Source organism: Myodes glareolus, chromosome 19 (assembly GCF_982192425.1).
Source record: "Myodes glareolus chromosome 19, mMyoGla1.1, whole genome shotgun sequence".
NCBI classification, from domain to species: domain Eukaryota; kingdom Metazoa; phylum Chordata; class Mammalia; order Rodentia; family Cricetidae; genus Myodes; species Myodes glareolus.
The window spans coordinates 42,023,566-42,045,021 of record NC_142044.1 but is presented as its reverse complement, the minus strand read 5'-3'; the positions used below and the strand labels follow the sequence as shown (position 1 = coordinate 42,045,021).

The 21,456-nt window shown below is 53.6% G+C and overlaps 1 protein-coding gene across 4 annotated transcripts in view; it reads left to right on the top strand.

Moving 5' to 3' along the window:
- Triobp (TRIO and F-actin binding protein) overlaps positions 1–21,456 on the top strand; it is a 58,070-nt gene that overhangs the window by 14,790 nt on the left and 21,824 nt on the right. For 2 of the 4 annotated variants that reach the window (XM_048454808.3, XM_087898994.1), the window contains exons 6-9: positions 2,411–5,084; positions 8,242–8,353; positions 8,961–9,977; positions 11,803–11,874. In XM_048454808.3, coding sequence (XP_048310765.3) covers positions 2,411–5,084; positions 8,242–8,353; positions 8,961–9,977; positions 11,803–11,874 — 3,875 coding nt within the window. Of the gene's footprint in view, positions 1–2,410; positions 5,085–8,241; positions 8,354–8,960; positions 9,978–11,802; positions 11,875–19,079; positions 19,242–21,456 lie in introns of those variants that run through there. The other 2 variants (XM_087898995.1, XM_087898996.1) reach the window with 1 other exon arrangement.

Sequence of the window (21,456 nt, the reverse complement as noted above, 5' to 3'; positions counted from 1 at the left end):
GAGTGAGTTCTAAACAGCCAGGGCTATTTTGCAGAGAAACCCTGTCTCAAAAAAACAAAAACAAAACAAAAACAAACAAACAAAACAAAACAAATAGCATGGGTGGGGCCTGGGATGTGTCTCAGCACTTGCCTAGCAGTGAAACCCTAGCCCCATACTCATAAAAAACATTAAGACAACTGTAAACTGCAGGCTAATCAGATCCACCGCTTTTCCTTCCATGGTCCCTTTGGGTTTGTTTGTCTGTTACAAGATCTTGTTATGTAGCCTTGGCTGGCTTCAAACTCTGGAGCCCTAGGCAGTTTCAACCTTGCAGCAATCCTCCTGCACCCTTCATCTCTCAAGGCTAGTGCTAAGGTTACAGTTACCACCAGTCCCAAATCCTCTTCTGTCTCGGGACGTCATGCAGGATCTCCCACGGCATTGAGTCACCTGGTCTCCTCTGGTCCTTGCTCCTGTGACAGGTTCCTGGCCATTCCTTACCTGCCTGCCCCTCAAGGGTTGTGAGCAGGGCAGACTTACCATGCTTTGTTGAGGGGACCATGACTCTGGGCAAAGGGCACTCATGCTTCGGGGGAGAGCTACTGGGATTATCTGAGCAAAAATGACAGTGACCTTGGGTATGGGGCTGTGGGCTGGAGGTGACAGAATCAGGTGGATTCAGAGGACATCTTAGGGGGCCTCAGGGCCACTCCAGTGCTGAGAGTTCAGACTTCAGGGACACCAGCTACCAGTGTAGCAAGACTGGAGGGATAGGGGATATATGTGAAAGGAGGCGTGTCCTGGGGAAGGCACTCATGGCTTGCTACTTCAAGGGGAGGGACAGGAGCACACACAGCTGGTGGTTAAGAGATTGAAAAGGGTGGCGGTTGACCCCCAGTTTATGGCAGCCAGGAGCCTGTGACATGGTCATTGTTGAGGGGAGCACATTCACCCCTGAGGCCAGCACCCCTGTGACGCCCTTGAGGTGCCTAAAGTGTTAGTTACTTGTACCTGGCAAAAGAAATTTAAGGACAGACAGACAAGGCTACAATCCAGTGTGACAGGGGAGGCATGGTGGCAGGATATGATGGCTGGTCACCGTGGATCTGCAGTCAGGAGGCCTCTAGAGCAGTGACCCCCAACCATGACATTATTTTTGTTGCTACTTCATAACTGTAATTCTGCTACTGTTCTGAATTATAGTGTAAATATCTGTGTTTTCCTATAATCTTAGGTGACCCCTGTGAAAGGGCCATTCAACCTTCCAGGGGCAACACCTCATAGGTTGAAAAACACTGACCTAGATGAATGCTGGTGCCCAGTGCAGGCTCTCCTGCCCCTGTGTGTCCTCTCTTTTTAAAAATTTGTTGCTGGACAGTGGTGGCGCACGCCTTTAATCCCAGCACTTGGGAGGCAGAGGCAGGTGGATCTCTGTGAGTTCGAGGCCAGCCTGGTCTACAGAGTGAACTCTAGGACAGGATCCAAAGCTACAGAGAAACCATGTCTCGAAAAACAAAACAAAAACAAAGATTCATTTATTCGTGCGTGGGTGTGAGTTTACATACATGCGTGTGCACATGTGCAGAGGAGCTTGTGTGGGAGGATCAGGAGACAGCCTCCTGGTTTCAGTTCTCTCCACCATGTGGGTCCTGGGGGTCGAACTCACAGTATCAGGCTTAGCCACAGCACATTCGCCGGCTGAGCCATCTCACTGACCCTTGCTTGTTTTCTCCTTATCCACTCTAGGACCCAAGCACATGGGATGATGCTCCCCATATTTCAGCCAGGCCTTCTTCAATTAACCCAGTCTAGAAACTCTCTCACAGACATCCCCAGGGGTTTGTCCTCTGGGCAAATATATTCTGTTGACAATATTAACTGTCACATGCGGTAGCTCGGTCAGGTACCGATTCTGCTCTGGGTAGACACACAGGTGCCCATTCATCAATGGCGGCCTTAGCTGTGCACATTTCCAGTGTCTGGGGTGAGCCTCTGGAGTAAGAGGGGTAGCAAGAGTCCTCAGGTGTAGGTATAGGCATGGACTCTATGCTCTGGCACCCACAAAAGGGATTCCTTAGAAGTTGGGATGATTTGTGGGCATCCCATCTGGGAAGTAGAAGCGAGGAATCAAGGTCATCAGACAAGTGCTCCTGGTCTACCTCTCCCTCTCTGGGGTCGTTGCTCTCCACAGTTCTGGTCTCCTTTGACATATCCATGATCTACTTGCCCTGGTACCTATCCATGAGTGATTGTGAATCTCTGGTCTGGCAGCAGACTGGTGTCTAAGCTCGGTCTCAGCCTGAATGGCAAGGGTGTGTCTCTTAGACCAGACACTGATAGCCTATTAGAATCAGGCTGGGGGCTGCCTTGATTTTTCTGTCCTTCCTGGATCCCTCTCCTCACCTTAAACTTTATCATTTCTCTCCAGATTCTGGCAGTGGGGGACAGAGTGCTGGCCAGCACTGGGCAAAGCTGCGGGCAGAAAGCGGCTACTTCTCCTTGGAGCGACGTCGCGCAGGGCAAGCCCAGGCTTCCTCTGGGACACCACTGAGTGGGCCTCGGACCACCACCCAGGCTGCTTCTGCTCAAAGGGATGTCTTCCAGGATGCTTCTGCACCAGAAACCTCCCAAGCTCCCTCTCTATCCCGTAACACCCAAAGAGACACCCCCAGGAGTTTAGTCAAACAGCAGAATAGCCCCAGAACGTCCTCTCCTTCAAGAGTTTCCCAAAGGGACATTCACAGAACCATGTCCACCCAGAAAAGCAGCACTCCACTTTCCTCTCCCTTCAGAGCCACTTCCGAGAGCCTCAAGACCTCTACATCCCAAGATGGCCCCCACATGGCATCATCTCCTTGTGCCCAAGCCTCCTCTGTCAACAGAATCACCCAATGGGACAACCCCAGGACTCCCTGTGTCCAGAGGGACAACCCCAGAACCTCATCTCCCAACAGAACCACCCAGCGTGACAACCCCAGAACTCCCTGTGCCCAGAGGGACAACCCCAGAACCTCATCTCCCAACAGAACCACCCAGCGTGACAACCCCAGAACTCCCTGTGCCCAGAGGGACAACCCCAGAACCTCATCTCCCAACAGAACCACCCAGCGTGACAACCCCAGAACTCCCTGTGCCCAGAGGGACAACCCCAGAACCTCATCTCCCAACAGAACCACCCAGCGTGACAACCCCAGGACTCTATGTGCCCAGAGGGACAACCCCAGAACCTCATCTCCCAACAGAACCACCCAGCGTGACAACCCCAGGACTCTATGTGCCCAGAGGGACAACCCCAGAACCTCATCTCCCAACAGAACCACCCAGCGGGACAACCCCAGGACTCTATGTGCCCAGAGGGACAATCCCAGAACCTCATCTTCCAACAGAACCACCCAGCGAGACAACCCCAGAACCTCCTCTCCCAACAGAACCACCCAGCGGGACAACCCCAGGACTCTATGTGCCCAGAGGGACAACCCCAGAACCTCTTCTCCCAACAGAACCACCCAGCGGGACAACCCCAGGACTCTATGTGCCCAGAGGGACAACCCCAGAACCTCTTCTCCCAACAGAACTACCCAGCGTGACAACCCCAGGACTCTATGTGCCCAGAGAGACAACCCCAGAACCTCTTCTCCCAACAGAACCACCCAGCGGGACAACCCCAGAACCTCCTCTCCCAACAGAACCACCCAGCGGGACAACCCCAGGACTTCCTGCATACCACAGAACACCCCCAGGACCCCTCCTACCCAAGGAGACAAGACCACAGCCTCCTGCAGTAGATGGGAGCATCTCCGAAGTGCCTGTACCCAAAAGGACAACCCAGGACCATCATCTCCCCGCCGTGCCACTCAGGGCAATAGCTCCAGGAACCCTTCTCCCCACCGTACCAACAAAGATATCCCTTGGGCCTCCTTTCCCCTTCGGCCAACCCAGAGTGGTGGTCCTCGAACCTCATCTCCACCTCGCACCAAACAAAATCAGGTGCCTTGGGCATCCATTTCTCTCCGACCAACCCAAGTGGACAGGTCTCAGACTTCAGCTCCTACCAAACTAGCCCACCACGACCCTCCCCAACACTCTTCCCCATCCCTAGCCACCTCCTCTCATAACCCAGGCCATCCCAGTGCCTCTCGCACTTCATCACCTCTGCACCCAGCACGAGGGGCTCCCCAGACTTCTTCAGAGCCCTTCCAGCCACCGTGTGCTGTGTGCATTGGGCACAGGGATGCACCTCGCGCCTCTTCGCCCCCTCGCTATTTTCAGTATGACCCTTTCCCCTTTTTTCCAGATCCCCACTCCTCTGAGAGCGAATCGCCCCACCACGAACCCCCTTACATGCCACCTGCAGTGTGTATTGGGCACCGTGATGCCCCCTGGGCCACTTCACCACCTCGGCATACCCAGTTTGATCCCTTTCCCTTCCTCCCAGACACGTCAGATGCTGAGAACGAGTCCCCTCAGCATGATCCCCCACAATTTCCCCCACCAGTGTGCATTGGGTACCGTGATGCCCCCCGGGCTTCTTCCCCACCGCGCCAGTTCCCAGAGCCCTCCTTCTTCCAGGATCTCCCCAGGGCCAGCACAGAGAGCCTGGTCCCTTCCACAGACTCTCTGCATGAGCCTCCCCACATCCCCACTCCTGTATGTATTGGACACAGAGATGCCCCCTCCTTTTCCTCCCCACCACGCCAGGCTCCTGAGCCTTCCCTCTTTTTCCAGGATCCTCCTGGGACCAGTATGGAGAGCCTTGCTCCTTCTATTGACTCTCTGCATGGTTCCCCACTGCTACCCCCCCAAGTATGCATCGGTTATCGGGATGCACCCAGAGCCTCCTCTCCTCCCCGTCACCCACCCAGTGATTTAGGTCTCCTGGCCCCTTCCCCTCCCCCAGGTAGCTCAGGTTCTCGGGGCTCAGCACCCCCAGGGGAAACCAGACACAACCTGGAAAGGGAGGAGTACACCATGCTGGCTGACCTGCCCCCACCCAGGAGGCTGGCCCAGAGGGGTCCAGAGCCCCAGGCACAGGGCAGCAACGAGGGCCGTACCCGCAGCCCTGGCCGGGCAGAGGTGGAGCGCCTCTTCGGGCAAGAGCGCAGGTGAGCCAGGGCAGGGGCAGTCAGGTGGGCTGGGGAGGAGAACAGTTGAAAGGTTTCCGAAGCAAGAGTTCAAGCCCTGCTGTGTGGTCTTGGGCAAGCCACTGTATCTTTCTGTATATTAGGGTATTTTTTCTGAGGTTGAAGTAACACTATGTGTAGCCATGTAATCAAAAACAAACAAGCAAGCAAACAAACCTGGGTTCAAACCTGGGTTCAAAGCTACTCTGTATCCTGTGATATCTGCTTAAAACAATTTAATCTACTTGGGCCTCAGTTTCTTCATCTGTCAAATGGGGAAGACTAAAAGCACGTTGGTTTCTTTCTTTTTTCTTTTTTTCTTTCTTTTTTCTCTTTCTTCCTTCCTTCCTTCGTTCCTTCCTTCCTTCCTTCCTTCCTTTCTTTCTTTCTTTTTCAAGACAGGGTTTCTCTCTGTTGCTTTCGAGCCTGTCCTGACACTAGCTATTGTAGTCCAGGCTAGCCTTGAACTCACAGAGATCCGCCTGCCTCTGCCTCCCAAGTGCTGAGATTAAAGGCGTGCGTCACCACCACCCGACTGAAATAGGATTTTGCAGTGTAGCCCAGACTAGCCTTGAACTCTAGGTCCTTCTGCTCCAGATTCCTGAGTGCTGGGATTACAAGCATACAGCACCACACTGGACTAACACAGTTACTTCTGTCCACTTCATTCCCTGTTCTAGTACATTCATTGTCTTCCCATCTCAGTTAGGGTATGTTCTCTATCTAGTACTTTTCCAGGTGGAATACCATTTGCCCTCTGAGGACAGCGTGCATTTGCATAAGAGGCAGAGTTTATGAGACTGGGGGATGGGCTGTGCAGGCTGTACGTTCATTATCTCCTAGCTACTCTCCTCTGATGTATATATTTATTGAGCATCTACTTTGCCCAAGCGTTGTTCTAAGCCTGGAACATTTTTCTAGAAGGATCATGTCAAAGACTTAGGCATTTGACTGGTGTTTTAGCCCTTCCTCCCACCCCACTCCCTTAAATGCCTGAATTTTGAAACAGTCTTCCTTGGATCTTCTGAACACAGTATCTTTGTTTTGCTTTTAAACAGGGTCTCACTATGTAGCCCTGGTTGGCCTGGAACTCATAGAGATCCACTTGCCTCTGTCTCCCAGTGCTGAGGTTAAAAGTGTGCGCCATCCTGCCCTGTTGCTTCTTTGACACCGTTTGGAGGCCCATATACCCATCTGAGTATCCAGAGGAAATTCCTTGTCATCCACGATACAGTCACATCACCCTTGGGAACAGGTGGCTCTGGGTGGGTCCTATTGCAAAAGAGCTGGGCTCCCATGAGGGTGGCTCAGAATCTTCTAGGGTTCTTTAGCCCTATCTTTCAAAGCTTATGAGGGATGAGGGAAGACTTATTGGAAGGAATGACCACTGAACAAGCTGGAGTTTGTATGGAAAATGGGCATTCGAAAGAGATCAAAAATTTTGCACTTCCCTACTGGGTCCCCATCATGTTTGGGACTTTGAATTTTGATTCTTTCACTGAAGTCCCTAGACCTCAGTGCTGGGGGAAACTTTCTCAAAGGTCTCAATTTTGACTAAAAATGGAGCTTTGCCCAGGTGGCAGTGGTGGTGCACACCTAGCACTTGGGAGGCAGAGACAGACAGACCTCTGCATTCAAGGCCACCCTCGTCCACAGAGCAAGTTCCAGGACAGCCAGAGCTACACAGAGAAACCCGGTCTCGGGGCCAGGGCGGAGAGCCTCATCAGAGGGTCCTCAAGCTTAAAATCCAGGGACCTTTGGGCTTCTAAGGACCCCAACAGCTTCCAGATTGAATTCTAATAACATCAGCAAAGGCCACAGGACAACAAAGCCTGATACCATTCTTTCAGTTTGAGAGGCTGGTCTCCAACTCTCCTTGTAGCCAGTGATGCCCCCGAACACCCGGTTTCCCTGCCCTACCTCCCGAGCACTGGGATCACAGGGGTCATCACCACCCAAGGTCCATTCCTTCTGCAAACCTCTACAGTGTTCTGCATGGTTCTTCAACTGTGGGCAAACTTTAGAAAGACAGTCCCCACAGACACCTGCACAGCCTCCCTCTTGTCTCCTTTGGGGACTCACCCTGGGCTGCCTGAAAGCATGTCTCCTTCCTGGCTCTGCTCAGCCACCAGTCATGGCCCCACTGATTTGTGTGTTTGGCTTATATTTGCTGTGCTGGGGATGGACCCTAGGGTCTTCCACATGCCTCTTTCCATGGCCAGTTTAGATGAAGTCCGATAGTCAGATTCCACAGGAGGCACCTGCTCATGGAGGCTAAGTCTTTTGTCTCTTACTAGGAGAAGGGACAGACTGTGCTGAGTCTGTTAGCTCTGTAACGGTGATGCCATATTGAATATAACCATAGTTACTCATTAATAACCCATACACATATCTGGAAGCAAGGATTTTGGCACAGGCTAAAGGTGATCTTTGTTGGGTATGGTGACCTTTGCTGGTGACCTTTCTGGGACTGTCAAGTTGGAGAGAGTGTCTCTTCACAGTCACCTGGCTAGGAGCTCTTTTGCCCATGGCTAGAAGGGGCCAGGGTTTTCAAAGCTGAGTGCTGGAGTTCCGTTAGCTCCCAGAGGCTTGAGAAATCCTCAGTTTGCAGATGGATGGAGAAGGGGAGAAGAAAGGGAAAGCGAGGCACCTAACAGCCACCTCTCTTGTCCTTGAAGTAGGTTGTGTAAGGTTGTGGTACTCAGCACACAGCTACGTGTCATCCAGAACATGGGAAGCGCTCAATAAATACTTTCTTAAACATTGTCATTATTTTTTGCTCAGTGCCTGGTACACAATAGATGCTCAATAAATCTGAATTCCCACAAGGACCAGTCTAACCTTTGTCAGGGGTGGCTGGCTGATGGCTGGTGAGTAATAGGAAGTGACGAATGAGGCGGCAGGGAGCCATGGCCAAGAGCTGCCCCCTCCGCTCAGTCTCCTGTGTCATCTTTATGGCCTTATGAGTCAGGTTAGATGGTGCTGACTGTCCCCATTTTCCAGAAGAGGAAACTGAGGCCCCGAGAGGGTCATCCTCACTTTGGACTTTCAATGAGTCTCTTTTCTGGGGTGGGCTGGGAATGCTGAGTGCTGGCATGAAGTCCCAAAGGCCCTCTGGAACAGGTGCATTTGCTCTTAGGAAGTCGGAAGCACCAGGGGCCTTCCAGGCTCGGGATGAGGGACGGTCACAGCGGCCCGGCCAAGGTCAGAGCCAACTTCGAAGACAGTCCAGCCCCACCCCCAGCAGGCAGGTGAGCACTGCTAGCCACCAGCCCTCATGAGTGGTCACTGCCTTTCTCTATACCCTCTGTTCCTGGTGGGTGTCCTGGGCAGGGAGGTCCTCTGTGAGATGGGCAGGGCCACACCATGGGATCAGACTCCACTTTCTCCAAGGGCAAGATGTGAAGGACTCCATACAAACCCCATGAAGACAGTCCCTCGGAGCTGTCCCCATGGAGGGAGGTGTCTGCTATCTTGAGATCTTAGGGAGCCTCAGGTGCCTCAGGTGCTGCCTTGTTCAGCATAGGGATTGGATCTCAAATGAAACTCAGAGGGTGATGCACACCCCAAGGGCACAGTTACCCATGGTGGAAATTCGGCACCTGATAGCTCAGCTCGGAAAGACTATCTTACAGAGGGGAGCCCAGAAACTGAGCAGCTCTCTGCAGATCTCTTTCTGGAACCGAGAAAATTGGGTGAGAGGAGAGAGAGCCGCAACTCTCCACCTGCTTTGGTCTAGGCTTCTAGGAAGATCCAGCCTCACCTCACACCTCCCCTTTCTTCTGGGGCTTGGCTAAGACAGACAGCGACTATCCCGTGCAGTCCGGAGCCTCACCCACCCCTTCACCTCATCCACAGGTGACCAAGCCCTCTGCCAAGCAGGCAGAGCCAGCCCGGCGGAGTCGAACAGAGCCCCCACATCCTAAGAGCCCCGAGAAGCGACCTGAGGTAGACCGGCGGCTCCAGAGGTCCTCAGCACCTGCCAGGACATCAGCCCAGTCCCCTGAGAGAAAGGCTCAGACAGAGAGACATCTAGAGAGTGGCTGCACTGGCCTAAGGCAGCCTCTGGGAGGGTGGCAGAGTCAGGAGGAGCTGTCAAGACCCCAGAGTCCTAACAGACACCCAGAGAAGAGCTGGGGCAGCCAGGAGGGTCCAGGCCTGGGGGGCTGGCCAGAATCTGAGAGTCCCAGCCTGGAGGGGATATGGAGGGGTCCTACCCAGGAGCACAGGGAAAGGTGGGGACAGGCAGAGGCCTGGGAGCAACCTCCCAGTAATGGGCGACAGGGGGGCTCCCCAAGGGGCCAAGGTAGCCTTCAGGAGTTGTCCAGGCCTCACCAGCCTACAACTCCCCCAGCCAGCTCCTGGGCAGGCCCAGCAGAATGCTTGTGTGCCCGGCAGCCTGAGGCCACCACTGCCATAGGCTGGAGGGCTGAGGGAGCATCCCCACATCAGTATAGCCCTGAGAAGCCACCTGACCTAGACTGGAGGGACCTGCTGGGCCTTCTCCGGGCACCTGAGGATGGAGCTTGGACCCGGCTCCCAAGTCTGAACTGGGAAGGCCTGTTGGAGCTCTTGCAGGCTCGACTGCCCCAAAAGAACCCAGCCAGGGCGTCCGGACCAGAGTTGGGTTCCCCAGGAACAGAAGACACCCTGAAGACAGAGCCACCGACCCAGCCTGAAGGATGGGCCAAGGTCACCCAAGCCAATGGACATAGCCCTGGGCAGCAGTCGGAGAGCCCAGCACAGCTACCCAGCCCTGCCTGTACCTCCACCCAGTGGCCAACAACCAAAGTGACAAGTGGACCAGAAACTTCAACTCTTGCTGCTCTGGAGCAAACAGATCACCTAGAGAGTCACAGCCCACCTGACCTGGCGGTAAGTCTGTCCCATATCTGAAGGGGGTCCAGCAAAGGCGTTGTTCCAAACTATGTGCATCCTGTTCCCCGACAGCCTCTGGCAGTGGTGTCACCAGCTCACAGGCAGTGTGTTAGATCATATGTGCCATGCACAGTGAAGAGGCAGCTGTTACTGTTCCCAGCCTATAGATGATAAAACTAAGACCCGTACTCAATAGAATTTCTTAGGGGCCATACCTGCAGGAGTTTTGATAAATGATATTAAACTACCCACTCCGAAGCCTGTGCTTACCACACTATGAGACTCTCTCTTCCACCACCTTGTGGCTGTTCTCAGTTAACAATCTAATTCAGCGCTAAGACACCAGGGGTGCAGGGTCAGATGACACAGCCCTACCCTCAAGTTGCCATCGGGCAATGTGGAGGCAGGACAATCACCTGATGCTCAGCGGAGGGTATGTGTGTGCAATGCTGTGGCCCAGTGGCCACTGGCTTGCTGTAGTCTGACTTGTCAAAGGGGAGGTGGGAGGTCACAAAGATTGGGGTTCCTCTACTTGAGGCTCAGCATCCCTTGGAGACTAGGGGATGGTGACATGAAGGATGGAGAACCTCTGGCCACTTCAGTAGCTCGGGCGGGGAGAAGAGGCTGCAGAGTGCCCACTGGGTAAGTAAGCCTAGTAGCCAGGATGGATTCAGTGCTGTACCTGGTGATGCCTCCAATCCCAGAGCATAGATGGGGGCAGGGCAGGGCTGCCCTCAGGCTCTAGTTCTATAGAAACACCACATGTGTCATACGTGTGTCAATCTGGCATGAAGGACATCTCATGGATGGCAAAGCAGAGAGTTCACCAGGTCCTGCTGGAGTTCCGGGTACTTCTCTAGTGATCCTGTGTGTCATTCAAAGCCCCTTCTTCTTCCCTCCTCCCCATATCTTCCTCTCACCGTGCTGGGATGGCTGAGGGACTCTGCATAGGGTTTTGTACACACTATTCCTGTTGCCGAGGATGACTCTGCCTTCCCTTGTCACCTGCCAAATGTCTGCTCATTGTCTAATGTCCTGTCCTCCAATACTGACCCCATCCTGGGGCTGGTGACGGTCCCCTCATGGGCCTCACAGTTTTGCTTCCATCCATCACACCAGATATCCACTTCCCCCTTAGAACCACGGGCACAGGGTAGGGATACGCTCAGTGGTAGAGCATTTGCATAGCATTGCCCAGGGCCCTGGGTTCAACCTCCAGCACCATCAAACAAGCAAACATGAGTTCCGTGGGGGCGAGGACCTCTGCCTCTCAGTCCAAGGCCTGATAGAGAAGAGGAATTCATCTCAGTGGATGGCAGATCAATGAATCCACAGCTGCTTCGCTTCATCACACACTGAGAGCGATTGGGTGGGACAGTAGCTAGGCAGCAGGTGGGCAGTGAGTGGAGGATGGCTGAATGGATGATGGTCAGATGGTGGTGTCAGGTAGATGGCGGGGGTGATGGATAGTGGTGGTTGTTAAGTGGAATATGATAGGTGGATGTAGTGGGATGAATACATGGTCAGTCTATATTGGTGAATGACTGTTGGAAGGATGGAGAGATGGGTGGATGGATAGGTGGACACATGACAGTCAATGGACAGCTAGATGGTACCTAAACAAAGGTAGGGTGCAGAGTGGGTGATGGATGTACAGGGTGGCAGGAGGGTATGGAGTACGGAGGAGGGATGGCTGGGTTGGCAACGTGGATCTAGTGACATTGGATGTACAGAAAATAACCGACAAATCTAGAAGGTAGATGGATGGGTGAATCGTGGGGGATACAGGCTAAGCTGTATTCTGTCTTTTCTTCGGTTCCAGCCAGAGGAGCCTGAGGCATCAGAACCAAGCAGAGGCGAAGACTCACTGGCTGACCAGAAGCAGGCTGACTCGGTAGTTGGGTCCTAAGCTTGGACACATGGGGAGGGAAAAAGATGGGAAATCAGGCTGGAGGTGGGATGAACTCCTCCAAAGAGCCCTGAAGCCATCCAGACCCAGGCTGGCTCTGCTGAGGCTTTAAGGAGAGAAACTTTGGGGGAGGTGGTCAGTAGTGTTACCAATGGCGTGGGGACTTGGTTGGGGATGGTCCTGGAGTCAGAAGCCCAGGGCACAGCTTCCGACTTACTGGCACACTGTCTTTCCCTGAGCAAGTGGCAGCTTGGCCCCAATAGTTCCTGAGGGCAATGTTCTTTTGGGTTTAGAGGGCTGGGCCAGGCTTTCTGGGTGGGGCTGGGCCATGCTTCCTGGAGCTGGGGTCAGGAGTGGCAAAGTGAGCTAAAGGAGGTGCTATAGCAACCTGGATGGCCCTGAAGGCTGGAGCTTTATGCAGGGGGTGGACCAGGGAGGCTGCCTGGGGTCCGGCTGTAGCAGCATGGCTGTGCCCTGATCCTCTCTGCAACTTACAAACAGAACATTCTCACCAGAAGCCTCGGGAGGGGTGAGGGCCGAGGCAGACAGCAGGTGGCAGGCGGCAGGCAGCGTGAGCCCGCAGACTGTGGCTACGCTGTTCTCTTGCCCACTGTCCCCTGTGCTGCCTCCTGAAAAGCCAGAGGTGAAAGGCCACCTGAGTCTGGCCCTGCCACTGATCAGAGTCGTACACAGCCGTATGCCGTCCAACCCATTTGTACAAGGAAACAGACAAGGAAACAGCCAATGTGTGACTGGACCCAAATAGAACCCAGGACTCTAGTCCCCCTATCTGGCTCTGTCCCAGGCTTTTTCTTTGGGGCCACCAACCAGCTTCCAAATCATGACACAGAGACTTATTATTAGCTTTAAATGCTCCACCTAGCTTAGGCATATTTCTGGCTAGCTCTTTTAACTTAAATTAACCTGTTTCTCTTGATCTACTGTTTGCCTCTGGGCTCATTACCTTTCTTACTTCTGTAGATCTCACTTCCCCTGCTTCTCTGTGTCTGTCTGTCTGGTGACTGCCTGACTTCTTGCCCCAGGTGTGTGCCTCATTCTTCTCCTCCTTCTTCTCTTGTTCTTCCCTCTCTTGAGCCTGGATTTCTTCTCCTATTTACTCTCTCTGCCCGCTGGCCTCACCTGTCCCTCCTCTGCCTAGCTATTGTCTGTTCAGTTTTTATTAGACCAATCAGTCGCCTTAGGCAGGCAAGATTAAAAAAAAAAAGCAGCACATCTTTACATAATTAGACAAATTCAGCATAAACAAAAGTAACACACCTTTATATGTTCTGTAGCATAAACAACTGTAACACATCTTTGCCTAGTTAAAATAATGTTCCACAACAAGCATCCCTCTGCTCCCCATGCCCACCCTTGTCCACGCTGCTTCCTGGCTCTGTCCCATCTATGCGCCTCTATCTGCTTGGTGGCCAGTCTTCCCTCCTGTGAAGTGGGGAGGGGACAGAGGACTCCCATTGCTAACAGGGGCACTGACAACTTCACTCTTCCTCTTTTGGGCTGATTTCTTCATGCTTCCTGAAGCTTGGGCTTTGTGAGCAAAGAGGAAATTAGCAATGTGGAAAGCCTCCCCCGACACACACCCCTGCCACCTCTACTGAACAGAGTATTAACTACTCATTTATTCATTCATTCAATCAATAATTCCCACTCACAGCACTTAGTGAACACCTTCTGTGTGGTGGTGTGAGTTGAGGTGAGCCAGAGTGGGGCCGTGTGGGGGTCAGGCCTGTGGGCTGCGATGGGTTGTGATCCCGGGGTGCTCTCCTTTCCTCAGCTCTCTCAGGTTCCTGGGCTTCAGACTCCACTTCCAGAGGCTTGCGAATTCTAGTCAGAGGACAGGAGGTTCTGTCCCCTTCCTCAGCCTGGAGCCTGCTGTGTGGCTTAGGGCCTCTGCTTTGCTAGTGATTCAGTTGCCCCAACAAAGGTGACTTCAAAATGGAAGCACTAGGGTTCTGAGAGAGGTATCTGTCTAAGTCTGTGACCATTCCTTTCATGTTAATGCCCCAAAGGCCAGGCAGGTCACCAAGGTGATAGGAACAGGAGCTGGGGGCACATGTGTGGCCCCTTGTCTCCAGGTGGCTGCTGCTGAGAGGACAATGAACCCAGAGTCTCCACATTTTTTCTGACATTTCAAGAGAAATCAGATAAATGTATTTAACCTTTTGTTTTGTTTTTGTTTTTTGAGACAAGCTTTCTCTGTGTAAATGCTCTGGCTGCCCTGGAACTCTCTGTAGACCAGGCTGGCTTTGAACTCAGAGATCTGCCTGCCTCTGCCTCCCGAGTGCTGGCATTAGAGGCATAGGACACTAACTGTCCAGCTTTTTTTTTTAATTTTTTAAAATGTGGTTTTAATTTGGGCTTCGTGTAGCCCAGGCAGGCCTCAAACTTTCTATGTTGCTGAAGCTGAACTCCTGATCCTCCTGCCTCCACCTCTGAAGTGCTGGGATTACAAGTGTGCACCACCACACCTGACCCAAACTTCTTGGTTATTAATGTTAGAACCAAATGCAAGATGATGGATGCATGCCATGTGAGCTAAATATCTGTGGTCTGTACCTTTATCCCTTGCAGCCTGCATATTGACCTAGGCTTTTGGACACAAATCCCAAGGATGCATGGAGTCCTAGAGACCCTGTTGGTCAAACACTATGCAGGGCGAGCAAGATAACCAGTTTTTTTTCTTTGTAGCTCTGAATGGGGGAGGTAGGTGGGAGCCCCGGGCCTTTGCAGTACCAGAATGGTCAGGGGAGGCTGTGACCAGGGATACCCCATCCTGTCAGGGACCTACAGCCAACACTGGACCCTGTTCGACAGGCAGCCAAGAGGCCAGCAGAGGGCAAGGCTGGGAGCCCACTCAAGGGCCGACTGGTGACTTCATGGCGGATGCCCGGGGACCGGCCCGCGCTGTTCAATCCATACCTGCTGTCTCTGGGGGTCCTCAGGTGGCAAAGGGTAGGCTGGCTCCCAAGGGGTTGGAGGGGAGAGGGTGGATAGACAAGGGAAGCGGGGAGGAGGCTGGTCCTAGCCAAGAAAAAATGGGAGCTGAAAGGGAGGAGTGGGGGAACCTCATGGAAGGAGAGGTTGCTACAAAGCTCTGTCAGGCTCTGGAAAGAGGGCTTTTCTGCCTCCGGTGCAGGGCACAGATCCTGAAAGCTTTTTAGGATGAAGGATGTTTGGGTACTCTCCAATCAGCAACTGTTGGCCTGGGCCAGGGAGCCAGGTGGTGGGAGGGAAGGAGGAGGAGGGCCAGAAGGGGTTCTGGATTACAGAGTGTGTCTCAGACCTGGGCCTGGGCCAGTTTCACAAACATCTGGCCTTACGTAACCCATCCCCTACCCAGAGAGGCCTGTAAACACTGGGGCCTCTGGTCGGGGCTTCCTCCAGGGCAGGGCAAGGAGGTAGTTACGACTTGACCCCTTCTGCCCCTTCACAGCAAGTAAGAAACAACCAAGAGCTGACTTTGGGGGTTAACTGTTGGTGACTGGGTGACTCTTGGACTTCCTGTTGGTGCTGGGCCCTGACACTGCAGGGCCCTTGGCGGCGCATGCCTATTTTACCGAGGGTGGGCACAGACATGAGCCAACAGCCAGGATATCACAGGGCTGGATTTTGCACAGTCCCAAGCGAGAGTGTTCCAGAGAAAGTCAGAGCACTAGATGTCATGCCGATCACATCTGTCTGCTGGGGTAACTGCTGGAGCTGCCCAGGGCTAAGGGGAAGGTACCAGAAGCTTAGAATGCCCAGAGGCTCGGGGACCAGGGCTGCCCTAGTACTGCTTCCCATCTGTGTTATGATTCCTCCCTGCCATTCCCTACAGGCAGGGGCACCCAAGGCAATCAAGCAAACTTGGCTATCTGGGTGCAGTGGTCCTTCTAGCCTTGGGCAGGATTTGCCTTATCAAACTAACTAAAGGTCACCAACACACAGCAGGGCTGGGAGGAGCTGCAGGGAAGACCTTAGTGGAGAGAGAGATTATGATAATAGATGTGCTTCTGGACTTCTGGAACCCCCTGGAAGGACAGATCTTTGTAGTCTAGACTCCCACATCTGTGCGCAGTGTCTACACTATCAGCGGTTACTGTGTATCTACTATATTCCCCAGCCCCATATCCCATGCAGGACGTGCCTGACTATGTTTGGTCCTCTTCTTAAGGACAACGAGATTCATGTTGTCCACGTACTAATGAGGAAGTGAAGTCTCTTGTTCCATGTCACCCATGGGTGCATCTGAGATGCAAACCCTGCTCTGGCCGATCTGAGCATTGAATTCTTACAAACCCACCCCTGTGTAGCTGGCCTCCCAGAGCCGCCTGGCAGCCCTTAGTTACCCATCGTGTCCCTACCGGACTTGTGGCAGCCGAGGCTTGGTGAGTCTGGGGCAATGATCTTTTTCTCTGGGGACTTGAATTGCAAGTACCAGAGACGGTACTGCCTGGGGCCTCTCTGAGGATTGCTGAAGAGCCAGAAAACTAGTGGGAATTCTATCTCTGTCCGTCCCAGGCTGTGTGCTCTGGGCCACTCCCCTTCCCTGAGTCCTCAGGAGAGATGTGGCTCCACGCTGAATATCGCTGAAGTCTGGTGGCTCCAGTCTTTGCCAGCATAAGTCACTTCCAGGCCTCTGAAGTCCCACATCTCTCTTATGCTAGGGTGATCTGTGATCCCTTCGTTTGTGTACTCATTCAGTTAGCCAGTGTTTACTTAGGGTATATTGTAGGCTAAGGCCCTGGGCTGGCCTCCAAGAGAGAGAAAGACATGCTCCATTATCGCCCACAGAGAGCACATAGAGGCAAATACCACGACAGGCTCCTGGGTAAGTGACACTGTAGCAGAGGGACAGGCAGAAGGAGGGAACATTAACAAGGGGTCAGATACAGGGAGCATTTGACAAAGACGTGGATTCAGGGAGCATGGGGCATGGAGCCACATATTGGGAGCACCGCGTGAGGAACAAGAGGTAGGAAGACAAGGAAAAAGGGAGACAGAAATGGGGAGTATTAGGCAAAGCTACGGGCATAGGAGATATGAGTAAGGAAGCAGATGCTGGGCCACAGGATGCAGGGCCACATGCAGGGAGTACAAAGCAAAACATTTCCCCCCAGTTTTGGAGATAGAACCCAGAACTTTGTGTGTGCCAGGATAAATCATGTAGCTATGTCCCTGGCCCTGCTGGGAAAGGTACTTGGATGAAAGGAGCACTAGGCGAGGAATGGGAGCACTAAGCATTGAGGGCTAAGTCTGGCTGGGATGTGTGGCTCTGTTTAGACTGGAGCTCGAAGGGTGAAGGGAATTTTCCATGCATCTTTTTGTGAGGTAGTAGGAAAGGAAACTCTCTCTCTCTCTCTCTCTCTCTCTCTCTCTCTGTGTGTGTGTGTGTGTGTGTGTGTGTGTATGTGTGTGCGCGCACACGCACACAGAAGGCAGCAGTCTAGAGTCCAAAGGTCTGCCCTTCCACAGGACTCCAGGAGTTCCGCATTGTGTCCGTCATATGAAAGAAGCATGTAGAAAATTTAGTGCGGTCCCAGGCAGGTTATAAAGGAAGCTGACTGGGCAGAATCCAGTGTACTGAGCTGGTCACCGTCACTCTGGTCCCTGGGCTGAGCTTACCAGCTTTCTGTGCCCAGGCACCCGGTGGGAGGCGGTTTCTCTTCTTACTCACTTTCCAAGGGCTGACAACTTTTAAGGAGTGCAGGGGGGGGGGTGGGAAGCAGACGGGCATCAAAAGACTAGTGTCTAGAGGTTGTGAATTTAACGCGTGTGTCCTTGCGAGACTTCCACAGAGACACTAGGAAAAAACTCAGCTCTCTGGGTCTCCGGCTCCTTATCTGTGAAATGGGCAAAGAGTCAGAGCGCCATAGTAATTACAGTATACCATACACTTTTATTTATTTCTTTATTTTTGAGATAGGGTTTGATATGTAGCCTTCAACTCACTACTTGTGGTGATCCTCCTGCCTCTGTCTCCAAGTGCTGGGATTATAGGGGTATACTCCTATGTTTGTTTCGGGTCTTCCTATTTAGCGCAGGCTCAGGTTAGCCTAGATAGAATTACATACGTTGCTCAGGCTGGATTGAAACTCTTCTCTTTTTGTTTTTGTTTTTGGATTGGGACTCTTGAGCTCCCTGTCTCATCCTCTTCCTCAGCCTATACCAGTATGCCCAGCAAGAGCAATGCTTTTGAACTCCAAATTGAGTTGGCAGAGTATCTGAAACTGCAAGTAACCCAGGCTCCCTGACCCACACCTAAGGGTGGCTAACTAGAAGTTGTTTTAGTTTCTTGACTTGGTTAACACTCACGGGTCATCAACTCATTTTACCCAGTGTGAGATTAAGGCATAGAGAGTACTCAAGTACCTTGCTTGCTAACAGGGTTAAATGGCTACTGCCACACAAACTTCCGGTGCAATCAGCAACAAATTCCACCAACGTCCCTCCTCACCTAAAGGACCACGATGAGCTTCCATAGGCAAAGAAAACACAACATATTGAGAAGGGAGCTGGGAACAAGAGCAACAGGTGCACACCCACACCCGGTAACCCCGCGCTTCTTAATGGAAAGTCCCACTTGGAAAATTTCGAGAAAGCTTTCTCTTTCTATCTACCAACTTCTGGTAGATAAGCTGCGCTCGTTTTGTGCGCAATTTACTTGTTAGAATCCTCTCTGCCCCATTTCTCTCACCCCCACCCAGTGAGAACTCGGGCAAGTAGATCCATCTTTGAGCCACTGCGTTCTCGTGGGTAAAACACAAACAAATGAGCCCCAGGTCTGTGGGAAGCACAAATGCCGACTCCGTAGATAACGAGTGGGTCTCGCTGAGTCGTTAGTATTGGGTGTTGTACTCAGTCTTGCGAGCCAGGCGCCAAGGACGGTTGCATCCATCATTCGGACGGGGGTGGGGGGGGACTCAGGCTCTTGCTCCAGCGGTGTAGATCAAACTACCCCGCCCCAGCGCCGTCGCCGGCAGTCACCTGCATGTTGGCCCTTCCTTCCTGAAGGCCGCCGGCCGGAGCGCGGCCCTCCCTGCCCGCCGCCCCATCCGCCCGCCCTGTCGCGCAGGCCCCGCCCCCGGCCCGGCCCTCGCTCCCATTGGTTCTCTCATCGCCCCCGCCGCTGTTTGCCGCGGCTTCCAGGCCTCCCATTGGACCACCCGGGTCCTCCCAGGAAGTTTGAAAAAAAAAAAAGTTTTATGGGCGGATGGAAGGGGCCGGGGCAGCTCCGGGGAAGGGAAGGGCTGGAGCTGAGGCGGCCGGCGGCCGAGAGGGGCGGCGGGCTGGGTGCGCCGCGGAGCCCGGCCCGAGAGTCCCGAGCAGCGTCCCGGGGCGCCGCCATGACGGTGAGTGGCCCCAGCCGGGACCCGGCGAGTCCGGGAGCTGAGAGTGGGGCAGCTCGATCCAGACTTTACCCCCTGGTCCCCTGCCCTCCTCCCCGCCGTGGAGCCCGTGCGGTGGAGGGTACTAGTCACTGACAGACTCAGGGAGACACTTGTCCCGCCTTCCAGCCCCCTGGTGGAAGTCCCACTCCCCCCAGGCTGCTTGGCTTGGGCCTGGGAAGAGGTGCTCCGGGCCTTGATGGGTCGCGCTGACCTGACCTGGACTGTGATAGCTGTCCAGCCCATGTGGGCTCTAGCCAGAGTTTGGGGGGTCCGGCCCCGCCCACCCCCACGGTTGGGAGCCTTCTCCTGGGGCGGCTGAAACCGAGTGCTCTCGGCGTTGGGAGCTGGGGGCCTTGGGCGGGGTCAGAAGTTTCGGTTTCTCTTGGAGGTGGGCTCTACCAAGATTTGTCAATCAATGGCTATGCACTGATAATCCTATCGAATCTCACAGCTGAGAGCACTGCTCTTCCCATTTCACAGCCAAGTGAGTTGAGGCTCGGGGAGGAGAGCTGGTGAGGTGTAAAAGAAGAAACAGCCTGTTTTCCAGGTCGGTTTGACCACCTGGCCATGGTGTTCTGGAATGGAGGGGTGGGGCTGCTTTTGATTTCTGCCTGGTGCCCCAGACAGTCTCTGGAAGTCTGGTGGCCCTCCTGGGGTTGGGAGGAGGATGAACAGGGTGTGTATGCACATGCGCAAGGGTAGGCCTGGTGAGGGGTGGGTTGTGCTGCTGGGGGCGTGGCCTGTGGGGCCCCTGCCGTGAGTGTGTGTGTGTGTGTGTGTGTGTGTGTGTGTGTGTGTGAGTGTGTGATGACCTGGCTCTGTTGCCTGGATTTCCTCGGCCTCCGCACATCCTGCCACCTCCCTACTGGCCTTTCCTGGCGTCAGCAGCCTCCCCTTCCCTGTTACTGAACAGAGGGATGTTGGGGGAGGAGTTGAGTCAGTGTCCTGGGTTAGGGGGAGGTGGTTGCCTGGCCCACTGGGTGCCTGCCAGATGCTTTGATAGTACCAGATTGATCCTTTCAAGGTTGATGATAGCATCTCCTCCATTCAGTTAGGGAAACTGAGATGCACCAGAGTAAAGTATAGCCCTGGTGATGCAGTTTGGCCTTGACTGGGCCAAAATTTATACCCTGGTCAGTCTCAGTTTGCTTTCTGGGGAGAGATAAGAAATGTACACAGTTGCCACTCCCAGGAAGCACGTGCTAAGCAGGGTGAGTCTGCTAAGCACCACATGTGTGCCTGTATCCTGAAAGAGGGGTGCCAGGGGGCGGGGCAGCGCATCCCTTCTGGTGGGAGGAGGCTTCCTGCGGGAGTTGTCCTCTGATTATGTGACTTTGTCAGTTGGCTATGGACTGTGGCGGAAGGGGTGTGTCGATAAAGGGGCGTGTCGATAAAGGGGCGTGGCTAATTGCCATCTCAGGGATGCTGGAAACTTAGGGAAGGGGTCTGAGAAAGGGCCCTAGCTTGAGCCAGGAGCAGTGGGGAGCCACGAGTGGTTTGGAGCCGGGAATAGGCTTGTGGTCACCGTCCACAGTGCTTCCTGGGCTCGTCCTGGGCACCATTCAGACTTGAGCCTGTCCCAGGTCCTCCACACTCTGTCCATGGAGCCCATCTCCCTGACATACACGCCTTGCTCCCAGCTGAGTGTTCTGTACAGAGCAAGTGACCAAGGAAGGCTTCAGAGAGCTGGTAGATCCGGGCTCACCTGGTCTCCAGAGCTCTTTCTCATTTCTCCTTCGCCCGGGGAAGCTTTTTGAAGGAGCCTCAGTCCGCAGTCACCGCTGGGCATCAAATTATATACTTGTTCTGCGTGTTTACAGTCTGTCTCCTAAACTCCCCGCCAGGGCAGGGCCGGCGACTCCTGTTCACAGCTGAGAGCTTGCCCTAGAACAGTACCTGGTGCCTTTGAAAGAGTTTTGTTGTGCTTTTTGTTTGTTTGGTTTGGTTTTGGTTTTTTGAGACAGGGTTTCTCTGTGTAGTTCTGACTGTCCTGGAACTCACCCTGTAGACCAGGCTGGCCTCAAATCCACAGAGATCCGCCTGCCTCTGCCTCCTGAGTGCTGGGATTAAAGGTGGGTGCACTGTTGCCCCCCCCACACACACATTGGATCTTAATCAGCCCACCTGGAGGTAAAACCAAAGTGCTTACAGCAATCTTAATGCAGCAGAGGCCTCT